At 40.2% G+C, this 12,924-nt stretch overlaps 1 protein-coding gene across 2 annotated transcripts in view; it reads right to left on the reverse strand.

Moving 5' to 3' along the window:
* Positions 1-1,040: 1,040 nt before the first annotated feature.
* The window catches only part of rtn4r (reticulon 4 receptor), a 36,681-nt gene continuing 24,797 nt past the window's right edge, over positions 1,041-12,924 (reverse strand). Inside the window, exons 2-3 of one of the 2 annotated variants that reach the window (XR_005004943.1) lie at positions 1,520-3,041; positions 1,041-1,344 (exon numbers count right to left, since the gene is read on the reverse strand). Coding sequence is in view for 1 of the 2 variants with exons in the window: in XM_036528095.1 (XP_036383988.1) it covers positions 1,627-3,041 (1,415 nt within the window). In the remaining variant the exon portion in view is untranslated. Of the gene's footprint in view, positions 3,042-12,924 lie in introns of both variants that reach the window. The other variant, XM_036528095.1, reaches the window with a different exon arrangement.

The following is a 12,924-nucleotide window of genomic DNA, read 5'->3' on the forward strand; positions in this document are numbered from 1 at the left end:
GAATTATTTAGAGGCCCGACAGCTCATTGTGATATGTGGGAGTTTGCCATCTCAGCTGCGAACTATACCTACAACAAAAACGCTTATGCACTGGTGATACAAACACAGTGACTTGGCCGAACAACTCAACAAAAACCGGAATACATGACGCTTTCATAAACCACTATACTGGATGGGGAGTTGGGAAGTAATAAAACGTGTAGGGCTAGCATTTGTTTTCAAGCTAGATTAAAATAATACATTGGGACATCATCCAAAAAGTATGTAGATAGTACACTGAGAGTATGCTGGCCAGCTGCTACACATCACAGAGGGGATTATGTGGTGTTTTTTCATAACACAGTGTATGACTGTCACTGCCATTTACTTCTTTTACTAGTATGCAACTAGCAAAATCATAATTTCATTAGGCAGAGCTCAATTAATCACTGTATTCTGATGTTTGCTATTTGATCACTCTTTTTTCTTTATGAAGGAACAAATAAGTGCAACATTTCACTAGTAGGTTTTTAATCAATGTACTTCATGTTGATTTACCTTTTCATGGTAGACCATGGTAGACTGCTCCAAACTGCTTTATGCCTGTTAATTTTGTCTGTAAATAACCAAGGTATACTGATCATGCCATAAGTACATTGTGTTAAAATGATCAAATATTCCCTGATAAACTTACTCATTTGGTCCTATTCTGTTTTCCACACAACAAAAGGTAAATATCTATTTTTATTTCTTTGGCAGACTTTAAGAGTACTTATCAAACTGCAAAATGCAAATAATATTCAGAGTTTTTCCATACAAGTAACATCTCTGGCTGTCTTATTCTTAAGAACCCTTCCTGTTTCTTGAATAAAACATATCCCATCATCAAACAGATCTAAGAAAAGAAGACTTTATTTATAATATATTTATACTTGTACACAAGTAAAATAAAATTCATATCTATAATTTAACCGCAATCTCAGTGAAGGAACAGACAGCATTCTTTAGCCAATGCCACCTGTAACCATGGTGTGATGAAAACAGAACTCAAATTTTGGGAGGATAAACATCTTCTTTACTGTAATACTTATAAACATAAAAAAACAAATAACAGCATTGAACAAATGCATCACTTTTTGTCAAAAAAATGGGAAAGAAAATCTGCCAAGTCTTCGGGTTTTGTCATCAAAGAAACCCAAAACATTCTTGGTTTAATGAGCATGTGTGCGTTCAGCGCTCTGATCTGTCACCAGTGGTGTTCTGATTTCACTGTCATCAGTGGCGCTCTGATTTCACTTTTTATCAGTGACGCTCTGATTTCAGGGTCCTCAGTGGTTTGTCTGGTCACTGTCTTTGCAGCGTAAGCTTTGAGGGGGAAAGGGAAAGGGAAACTCTCAGAAGTGCAGCTTGGACACAGTACAGTACATAGAACAAATGATTTGGGCACCAATTCTTTATATACATTAAATCTGATGTATTATATAAAGGCATCCATTTGTAAATGTTATCTTTTTTGTTTTTGTTTTATCTTAAGATTTACCTTGTGTCCCTTCTTTCTCTTTCTGGACAATTGTGGAGGTTACTGTAGGTTCTATGACATTGTCATCAGCAATATAATCCGAGAGAATCCTCTCTGGGTTTCATGTCCTAACAGATAGCCAACGATAACCAGAACATGGGCAAAAAGAGAAGGTGCAGTGTTTGAGTAGTAGCTCCACTGCCTTTGAGACACTGAGCGTCTGATTTGGGCTTTTTTGAGCACTTTTTTTTCTTCCGGGATGGAGCTGTGGAAGGCTCTAGGTTGTCCATAAACTCAGGTTTTAGCTTTCCCAAGGACTGGTCCAGATTGTTGGAGAAAGTACCAACGGGACCGTCATTCAGACTCTTGTTGTGGGTGCCATTCTTGGTGGGGTCTGCCTCAAGAAACTTGGTCTTAGAGATGTTCTCCTTCTCCTTCAAGGGGTTGTTTGTAATCTGCCGACTGTTGTAAGAGGAAGGATCTGGGAGACCCTTGCTGGAGATGATGGATGACTTGTCATTGTCTGGCAGACAGCACCTGGGAGTACCCTCCCTCAGTGGGCTCTCTGTGGAATGGAACTTTCCAGAACGCGTCTTTGTGCTGAAGATACTGGTCTGGACCTGGAGAGAACTATCAATACACCCCTCCAAGTCGCTGCTTTTTAATCTTTTCAAGTCTTTACCCGCCAGGCTGGCAGGAACATGACACTCCAGCTCTGAGCTGGACCCTTTGAAGCGTTTGAACCAGTCCCAGAGGGTCCTGGCCCTGCAGTCACATATCCACTGGTTACCATTCAGACGAAGGTACTGCAATGACACCAGAGGGTCCATGGTCTCCCCAGTCAGTACGGTCAGATTGTTGTAGAACAGGAACAAGGTGGTCAACTTTCCCAGATCGTGAAAAGCTCTCTGCTGGACAAAGGTCACTCGGTTCTGGTGGAGCAACAAGCGGTCCAAGTTGACCAGGCCCCGAAGCATGTTGTCTGACACTGTCTTGATTTTGTTATTGTGAAGAAAGAGATAAGTCAGGTTGGCTAAGTCTAGGAAAGTGTCATCGTGCAGGGTGAGCAAGTTATTGTCTTGGAGGTACAGGTATTGCAGGGAGAAGAGTCCTCTGAATACACCGACGGGGAGGTCAGACAGCCCACACCTGTGCAGGTGTAGGGTGTGCAGTTTGGAGAGCCCACGGAAAGCGGTGGGGTTTATGATCCGCAGATTGTTGTTGTCCCCAATGTCCAGCTCCTCCAGCTTCTCCAGGCCATAGAAGGCCCCCGCCTCAATGTGGCTGATGTTGTTGGAGTAGAGCCAGAGCACGGTGAGGTTGTGACAGGAGCTAAAGCTGGTGGACCTCACCACAGTTAGCTTGTTGCTCTGAAGGAATATCCGCTGGCTCCGGATAGGGATCTCGGTAGGGATGGAGAACAGTCCTTGCTGCTGGCAGGCCACTGTAGGGCGGGGCTCACTGTAGCACACACACATTGCTGGGCAGCCGTCCGCTTGAGGCACCAGATTCAGCCAGAGGACCAGGAAGAGGAGCCTGCCTCCTGGAAAAGAAGTAAAGAAATGGGTGAGTAAGTCAGCTGTTCTTTTTCTTTATTCATGACTTTGCCCCATTACAATTCCTGCATGGGCTGAAGGACACTGCACCACACCAGGCTTTACACAATTATAAAATTGCCCCAATAATTTCTAAATAGTGAAGAATGGACATTTATAGTCTGAGGATCCTGTGACAACAATTGAGTACATTATTCTCACTTGTTTTCTCAATATCATCAGAGGAAAGAGGGGAAAAAGTGAGCCTGTGGGGGGTTTTGCCTTGTGACACAAAAATCATTTTCCAAGTATAATTAATCTTCTAAGGTCTTGGTTTAAGTAAAAACACAGTTGTGTTAACTAATACTGTTCTTCACTCTCCACTGAAGAAGCACTGACAATTTTTTTGCCCTTTTCAGTGTAATACAGCAGACATGAGTGTCAAGCTGCAAGGGGAATTGTGCAAACAAGAAGTTAAAAATACCTTTCATTTCTTGATGCAGACAAAAGTGTAATTATTTAAAAGGTTCTCCTTTTTCCATAAAATACAACTGCAACAATTTTCATGCATAAGATTAAAGAGATTTTTTTTTCAGCTAAATCATATCTTTATGTGCAATACAGTACATACAGCCTGAAAATAGCAGTTGAGATAACACCTCCATGTTAATTGAGCAGTCTGCCTTTAAAGACAGAGCTACAAGAGGAAATTGCTGTTCAGGGAGCTGTTCCTGCTCACTGCCAATGTAAGTGCAATGGCCATTCGAGAGAGCCCCACGAAATTCTGATTAATTAAACATTGGTGGGTTCCTTCTGCAAAATTAGCCCACACTAATAGCACAAATGGAACTAATCTTGTTTGAGCATGGCTTGGGATTGACATTTAGTCGTCCATATGAGATAAGTGTGGGCTTTCATGCTTCACTGGGATGTTACAGAGGTCCTGAGGGGCCAAGATGCTGGGCTCCTTGTAGATGTGGTGCACAGGAGTGTCTAAAGTGCCTTTCGAGTGCTAAGACTGCATGTAGATGAGGCGGACACCCATCAAACTCCATGTGGAGTATCCCTGCGGAGTGTTCCCAGACACCTCTGGGAAAAAGTCCTGCACTCTTTATTATTGAAGACAGTGAGCAGGACTGGTGGTGAACTGGACTGTGCCCATGTCCAATCCACTCACATTCCCCTTAATGGGATAATATCACAGCCAAACTCCATAACAGCTTGGTTGCATGGTAAACAAATCACTACAGACTTGAAAGATGTACCTGTACCTGAATAGTATGTATAAATAAATGACTAAGACTTCTATAAGTCTGCCATGGGGTGTATATATATCAATGTGAGGTGATTTTAAGATCTTAAATGCCCTCACTATCTCTCCCAGGCTTGGATAACAACACAGAGGCCCTTATGTCTAAGCATCATAATGCTGAGCAGGATGTTTCTTTGCTACACAGGCAGAGTGCACCCTTGGCATCAAACTCTTCATCATTTAGAAAACTGCCTTCAGTTTCTTCAAGCAATCGGTGACATTAAAGTAATGGCTAAGCTGACTAAACTGGTTTCCTTTTGGTAAACCACAAAAATGACACACAGGTTTATTTTACTTTCTCTCTGCAAAACGCAAAGGAGTTTTACACCTCGAGGTCAAAGACGTGGTGTTAAATCCTTTGATGAAGATGTAGTACATTGGAGCTCCATGTTCAAGAAACCTGGTGTTTCCTTAATCATTGATTCCTATAATCAAGTATATTTTGTTTGTCTTTATAGGAGGATTCTTGTTCTTTTAAAATGACCTGAATCCTGTCTGAAGGAATGGTTTGTGTAGTGACTTTGTTCAATATTTTCTGAATTACTAGCATTATTTTTGCACAGGGTAAGAACAAAACAATGAATAACAATTGGTCATTGACGTTATTCTATATGCATTATATATTGCATATATTCTTCCCAGGTTGCTGTAAATTTAGGCTGAACTAAAATGTACATGCCTCTACTAACTATGAGTTTTATTGGACTCCACCCCCACCCCGCCTACTTCAAACCATTCCACAGCTCATTCCTAGCGCTTGTTAAACTGAGATTTCTTACAGCTTGACAGAGCGCCTGAGCAACACTTCCCACACATTTTTTCTCTACACAACATTCAAGGATTGCCACAGGAAAGCTGTCAGAGTTTCCACTGTTTCTGCTCCACAGCACAATTCTTTCACCTGCCTGAAAGATATAAATACCCTCTGTACGATACACTTCATAACTCCTCCATCTATTGTTTTTTTTCCATTCCATTTCCAGTCACACTGTGTATCAGAGACCTATTTTCAAGGTTCGTCTCATCCTACGCAAGGGCACCTGCTCATTGTTTTCCTGGTCATCACTGTCGTCTGAGAAATCTAACTCCCTTGCCCTGCCATATTATTTGAATCCTTTATTTGTAAGGTCCATTGGCTATTCTGTTCTCTTCCGAATACAAAAATGGATCAGGGTAAAAAAAGCCTCGCTCATGTACAGTTTCAGTGCCCTCACCCCCCTAGTTGGACCTACAGTCAACTGCTAGAATTGCAGACCCCCTATTCTTACCAATTCTGTCTTTGTGTTGTGTTTTATGGGACTGGTTCACATGCTAGTTGACTGCTCCCCCTCTTAGAGCACCATAGATGGCCCTTCCATGAACCCACATACTTTTTCACACCTTCTGCCATGGGGACTTCCACATCTTTACAGAACATGACAGAGTTCATTCACAGCTTCGATCGGCTAGCCCCTAGCACAGACCAAACTGTACCTTAAAAAAATGAATATATATCTGTTAGAACACTGCCATTCAGCATGGACCTGTTGGGATTTCATTAAATTAAATAATTACTTGCAACACACTCACACAAAACTTTCATGGTTACATTTCGCTGACAGAACTTCCTGTCTCTGGAAAACTGCCATAGCTCATCTCTTAGAAGAATGGTGTGAACATGATTTTTTTTTGCCTTAAATAAAGCACCACTGTTTTTTATACGTAATTTAAATGTTTTTTGTTATATGCTATAATATAAAGTTATATGTTCATTATTATGTTATTTGTTCATCATGTAATATGTATTTCTTTTACGTTGACCCACACTGTCACACACAGCAAATGACACATTAATATATGAAACCTGATGCGCTATGCTATCATGATATCATTGAATTTCAAATCACACAAATTAATAATGGAACCAACAATAGTTGTGCTAAGTGCATTTTGATAGTAATGCATCATTAGTAACAGTAATCATAATGTCCAAATAACAAAAGAACAATATAACACCAGAAAATTTTGCTGTATGAATAATGAAATTGTTTTCTTTTTTTTAATTTAAAAAAGGTTTTTAAAAAAATCAAACTTTAAAAAAAATTGATCAGTCAACTGGAACCATTTGGAACAGGTAAACCAAGAGCAACTAAAAACAAAAAGACCTCCTGTTGCAATGGACAGATGCTGAATAGCAGACCCAGGATTTTAGCATAAAACGTGCTGCTATGATGTTTAAAAAGTACTCCTTTTGACGTTCAGAGGGACAGAAAAATATACCCAAGCAAAGAACCTCTGACAAATACCTCAAATCAAAAATACCTCTTAAATGGCCACCAGAATTATATGGAAATACAAAACAACATAAAAGAAAACAGGCACTTAAGATAATTGCCTGAAAAGAGCTGGAGCTCAGTGTTTGCTTTGCTCGGCAGCGTGTGACAATCTTGACACGGCACTAATTTGCATGCGCCGCTGGCAGTGAAGCCACTGCAGAAATCGGGTATTAGTCCACCTCCACCCTCCTTCTCGTCTGCTACCACAAAGGCCCCTGATCCGTTGGCCAGGGCCCTTCATAGCTTTTCAGGAGATATTCACTGCGGAAGAGGCTTTCCATTGCTTAGTGAGCCTGTTTCTTTCCATAAGGGCTGTCCTGCAAAGTCACTGATTGGAAAAGATGCAGCCCCCCAGGCCGCGACACTGTGGCCGCAGCATCGCCTCGCCAATGCTCGCAGGGCCAGCGCTGGCCGGCCCGCCGGATTGCAGGGTCCGGGACAGTGAACTTTCGCTTCAATGATAGGGGGATAGAGATTGTTCACTGAGTGTGGCTTCACTTGCCTGAAATCTCAAGGCCACCATGATGATCCCGTTGGTTGCAATGTATAAATCATGTAATGCACACCCCCTGTTTGGTCTGTCACACCATGCTGTTCTGCACAGATGAATGCATAACAAATTGCATTGTTCTTGTTGGCAAGATCATTGTGGATTAAATTTACAGCAAACAGCAATCATCTTGCCCTTGGACACATTTTAAAAAACTAATATATCAATTGTACATTTCTGCTTTTACCCACATATCTGTTCATGAAAAATGGGTAACCAATTAGCTGATAATTAGAAAACAAATCATGAATATCTGTGTGGGTAAAATGCAGACTCAACATACAGTTAAGAGCTGCCCCTGTGTCTGACGTTCAGAATTAGTGGAGGCTCAGTTGAATGCACACGGATCATTAATTAAACAATCAATTAAAAGAGAGATGGACTGTTACAGTGGGAAGGAAAATATTTTTGAATGGCAATACCTCCGAGGGGACTGATGTAGCTGAGAGGCCAGAGTCTCGCATGCAGACGAGGACAACAATTAGCAAATGAGCTGAGGAGGGATCGGGTTCTGTCTGCCTCCCATCTGACACAGCGCTCTTACCAGCAGATGGCTCATGAATAACTGAGGAAAACGGAGGAGGAATGAGGGGAGCGACAGAAAGAGTGAAAACATACAACTCTGCAAGAGCACAGGTTTTGAATGGGGTCTATTTATAACACAGGTTGGAAGGAATTGCCCAGCTACATCAACAAAGCCCTGGGGAGTTGAGCCATGGAACCGTACCATCGCCATGATTGAAAGGCATAGTAAAGGTTGAGGCTTTGGTCTGACTTGCATGGTTTAAAATGTCAGGTCAGGTATGACGTCTCAAGTTTGTTTGGAGTGGTGTGCACAACACGGATTGTGACAATTCAGCAAGTGTTGTTGATTATGATGAATTCTGAGTGGTTTGGAATAGCACAATGGAACTAATGGCCTATAGTTAAAGTCCTGGGTGGAGCATAGCGCCCACAGCCATAAGCAATGACTTTGAATGGTTTCAGCAGAAATCCAGCAGCAGGAATGAGTTAATGTTTAACTGTAATGAATGAAAAGCAAACGCAGTGGGATGACCATGGATGGAGCCATCTGGTAAATAAAAATAATACGTGCATGAACTTGAAGGCCTCACCAAAAGCTCAGAGGAACATAAATATCCAAGTGCAACTGCCCTGTTTTGCTTCTGTGGGTAGTGTGGGTTGCCCAGTCAGCTCTGCAAATTTGAACAACAACACTCTGCCTTTTTATTCAGTCTAATTAAATTTTGTTGGTATGAAAGATCTCCCTCTGGTAACGGGTGCCAGATGTGAGACTCACCACCGGTTGGCTCAGGGATGCTCAAAGCACAAGCATTTGCTCTGTTGCAGAGGTCTCCCAATTAATTGCGATGTAGATGAAGCCATCATGCCCCATGTGTTAAAAAGATGCCCCTCCCACGCCCTAAAACTGAATTACTGTCTCATATATTTTTTGCCCCATTTATTACCAATAAAACCCAATTGGAAATTTGTGTGGTTGCCAGCCTTCGGGGTAAAAAAAGGCATTACCTTGAAATAAAAGGAAATGATGCCTAATGATTCACTGCTCTCTTATTTGAGGGCCTCTGGATCATTAGTTTTGGAATATGAAATGATGACATTGTTTCTCGTGTGTTGAGTGCTGGGTTTTTTTTCCTAGCTAGATGCCAATACACAACAGTAAACAGAGGCACACCACATTCTAATGTGAAGTAAACATGTATTACTGCAAGGCTGTGTAATGAGGGGACCACACACAGGATGTTTATCCTACTAAAGCCACACTCTTCAGTTAGACTGTTCAACCACACTGGATGGCTTACAGCATGCTTCCCACACAGGTCACTATAACACTCAGTAATAAAGAAGTGACATTGCCCTAAAAGACTCATTAAACAGAGACAAACCTAGTGTCTAGTGTTAGGTATGTTTACCAATGCAAGACTGTAGAGTTCAGCTTTTCAAGGGGTGTCTACTGGGGTATGTATTGTACAGAGAAAGGTAAAAAAATCCTTGCATGCAAACATAAATTAGAAATAGACATGCAGACTAAAATGTTAAAGAAAGATGCATGAAGTAAAATACAGCTGCTGAAATTTGTTGAAAGCCCTCTCTATGTCCACTCTGGTTTATCTAGTCTGAACTTGCATGAAATAGGGAGCTGTACAGTCAGTGAGGTAATAATATATGTCACTAACTCACTGACAACTGCCTCCAGTCAAGCAAGAGTGATACTTTGCAGTGCTGCCAAGTATGCTTTAACTAATGAGGCAGGGCATCAGCAGGTTCAACTCCTAGTATCCTTGAGCAGGTCACAAATGTGTTTCTTATACTGAGCATTCCACGTCAAAAAAAAAGTAACAAAGTACACTCCACATTATTCTCCTTTTGCCTGTAAAAACCATGAACAGATGAAAAGGATGTTTTATTCTCTCAGTTTGTACACATTAAAAAGGCCGGTGTAATCCAATTTTCTAAGACTAATTGAACATCTCTGATGGATCACTACATGGGTTTCTTGTGTGTCACTTTTGCATGATGTGGCACTGGGTTCAGTTTTTTTTTGTTCCTGCAGCTTAATGGAGATGAATCCCCTCCACAGGGACAGGGCTTGATTGGCAACTGTGAATCAATGGTTTGGGCTGATGGTCCCTGGATAATGGTCCGTGGCTAAAAGGAAGAAGTTGGGAGACTTAATGAAGCATGGGCATAATGGAATTACTTTGCTCCTTTCCCAACACACACACACACACACACACACACACACATACACACACACGTGCAAGCACTCCATATGTTTATTATAAGCAAATTTTTAAAACAAATTTCATTCCTGAAAACCCCATCATAAACCAGATCGACATGAGTGAAATGCGTCTTCTCATAGAGGTAAGGTTATAAACTGGGTTATGTTCAAAGGCCATTTGACAAAGCCAAATATTCATCAGATATTAATACAGCATGCACATTTCCATTTTAAATTGTTTAAAAAATAAATATATAAATTACAGTGTATACTGTATATGTATATTTGAAGTATTATTGGCACTAATGACATGGCAGATAATACTTAAAATATTTTAGTTACTACCTCAAAGTTCAATGAAAGATTTTGAAGTCATCATTTGGGACTGTGAGTGTCTTTGTTTTCACCTGGGAATTGGCCTCTTCCTCTCTTATGTACTTTATAGTGCCAATGAAGTGAGAGGTGATATGACCAGTGTGCTCGTTCCCTCCTTTAGTAATGGGTCCCACATGCTATCTGACCTAAAGGGGATCAAGGCAACACATGGTCTTGGTTCAGAGGCCCACTTCAAGGTCTTCTCATTAGTGAGGTGAGATAAGATGCCAAAGAGTAATTTCATGAGTTAAATGGAAAGGGCTTCAAGGCCTCATGTTAGTGGATCTGTTGTTGGATTCTTTGTGTTTTTGTCAAGTCAGCACACTACTTCTATGTACTTCTACTCTGAACAGGTACCCTCTAGGTTCTGCAACTGTCTTTTACTTTACCATGGCGTGATCTGTACTTATTTTGTTACACCCTGTTAATTTTCTATTTTTTATGTGTTTTCCTCAACCATTTTCATCTATGCTTTTTATTTCACCACTCAAAGCCCCTGCTATTCAGGTGTGAGAAGACTTTTTGAATGGTAGTGTGTGAATAAAATTTGGCAAAATCACATCATTTTCCAGTGGATTATTTGTTTGCACCTGAAATAGTCTTACAGCCCATTAGATAGTCTGCTAGCAATGTCTTGCTATCTTTGCATGCAGACTTGGAACACACCTATTCAGACTACACCTTGGCTCTCCGAACTCTCACCCTTCCCTCTCCTGTCACTGATAAAAGTTAGCTGCTGTTGAATGGATATCAATTTAGGCATAATTGATAAAAACCTGGTGGCACGTCAAGCTTTTTCAACAGTCATACAAACCTATGGCAACACAAACACTGAAGCTAAAATTGGTGGTAATAGTTTTAGGTTGAATGCCCTGTGACAGCATTTATTCCCCTTGTAGCAATGTTTCCCACAATGGCATGGCACTACATTTCAATGACAACACTAATTATTCAGTATCTGTGCAGCTAATTGCCTAACAGTATTGAATGCACTTAGGTACTTTGGAGTGGATAGGAGCATCTGCCAAATTGATAAATCTAAATGTAAATATAGTAAGCCATCCAGCCAATGATAAATTATCTTGTAAATGAGAATGTGACTGTAACTGCAATTTGACTGAGAATCTTCTTGTGTCTAATTTTATCTTGATGTCACTGTCTAACCACTATGCCTTCAGAGATTTTTTTGTCTGTGTAACTATCCTATTTAGTTAGTTAGTGAACACGCTATTCATGTAGCCAGCTTACAAGCTACAAAAACTACTGTTTTAGTGAGGATAAATTCAGTTAGGCTTTTTAAAATACTATTAATTTTCAGTAAATGTTCCAGCCAGAGAGCTTGCATTTAGCTATGTCTGTGGTTTCAAAAGACATTATCGACCTGCAGTGAAAGTATGTTTTACACTGTGTGCTGGATTTCAGTAATGTTACACCACACTGAGTATAACATGAACAGTTAATGAACAAGAGAGCTTGAGGCATGGTCCAAATGCCAAATATTTGAGATTTTATGAATTATGTCACATAGAAATCTAGGAGAAACACCAGTTTATTTATCAATTGTGTGAGAATTGACACTAACACAGAAAACAGAGTGACACAAATTGGCAAGTAATGTTATAATCAACAAACCTTTCTATTCTTTCAGTCAGAATCTGTTGTATTTCGTGTACAGCATAATGTCAGTAATGTTGTCCAACCATTACAGTTGAACTAATTAGTTAACATCAAGTCTGTTGTGGAAAGTTTCACAGTCTAACTTCTGGATTACCAAAACATTTGATATGAGAGGACTGAATTCAGTTTGGTAAAAATCAAATCAGAGATGGACTAAGTAATTATGTTGAATACTTTATCACTAATTCTTCAAAGTGCTGTGATAAAAGAGCACTTGTTAACATATTTTAATGACTTTTAATGTCTTTATTTAATGAAAGGGTGTCTACTCACACACACACACACACACACACACACACACACACACACACACACACACACACACACACACACACACACACACACACACACCAGGACCTGAGAACACAAATTATGGCATAATATTTAAAGTAAAGTAAAGTACTTGATGTATTTGAATCATAGGGCCTCATGTCAGTTTGTAACCATGGGCTATGGGTCTTGCCAAGGTGAAGCATGAAGTCTAAACTGAAAGACAAAAGCTTTACCCAATAAATATGCAGGCTAGTACATACTGTACCTTCAGAAGTACTTAAATATATGGATAAATAAAAAATAAAAAATAAAAAAAAATATATATATATATATATATATATATATATATATATACAAAGTCTCCAAGCCTCTCACATGGTTGAGATGTTGCTATTAAAAAACAATGATGGTTTGCAGGTTACTGCAAGCCACTTCAATTCAACATATGGACTTATTGAAATTGGTACCTAGTTTCTAAAGTAGTGACCTTGTCTGTGGAGAAATAGAGGGAAGGTGTGAATTCAAATATCAGAAATAAATGCTTGTTTTTGTGTACATGTGTGTGCAAGTATAATTCCTTTAGTGTTGGTGGAGTGTTGGTACCCCTTAGCATTGTGAAGAGTCCTCGTGTGGTGAAGTACTC

The sequence above is a fragment of the Megalops cyprinoides genome, chromosome 4 (genome assembly GCF_013368585.1).
Source record: "Megalops cyprinoides isolate fMegCyp1 chromosome 4, fMegCyp1.pri, whole genome shotgun sequence".
Taxonomy (NCBI): Eukaryota; Metazoa; Chordata; class Actinopteri; order Elopiformes; family Megalopidae; genus Megalops; species Megalops cyprinoides.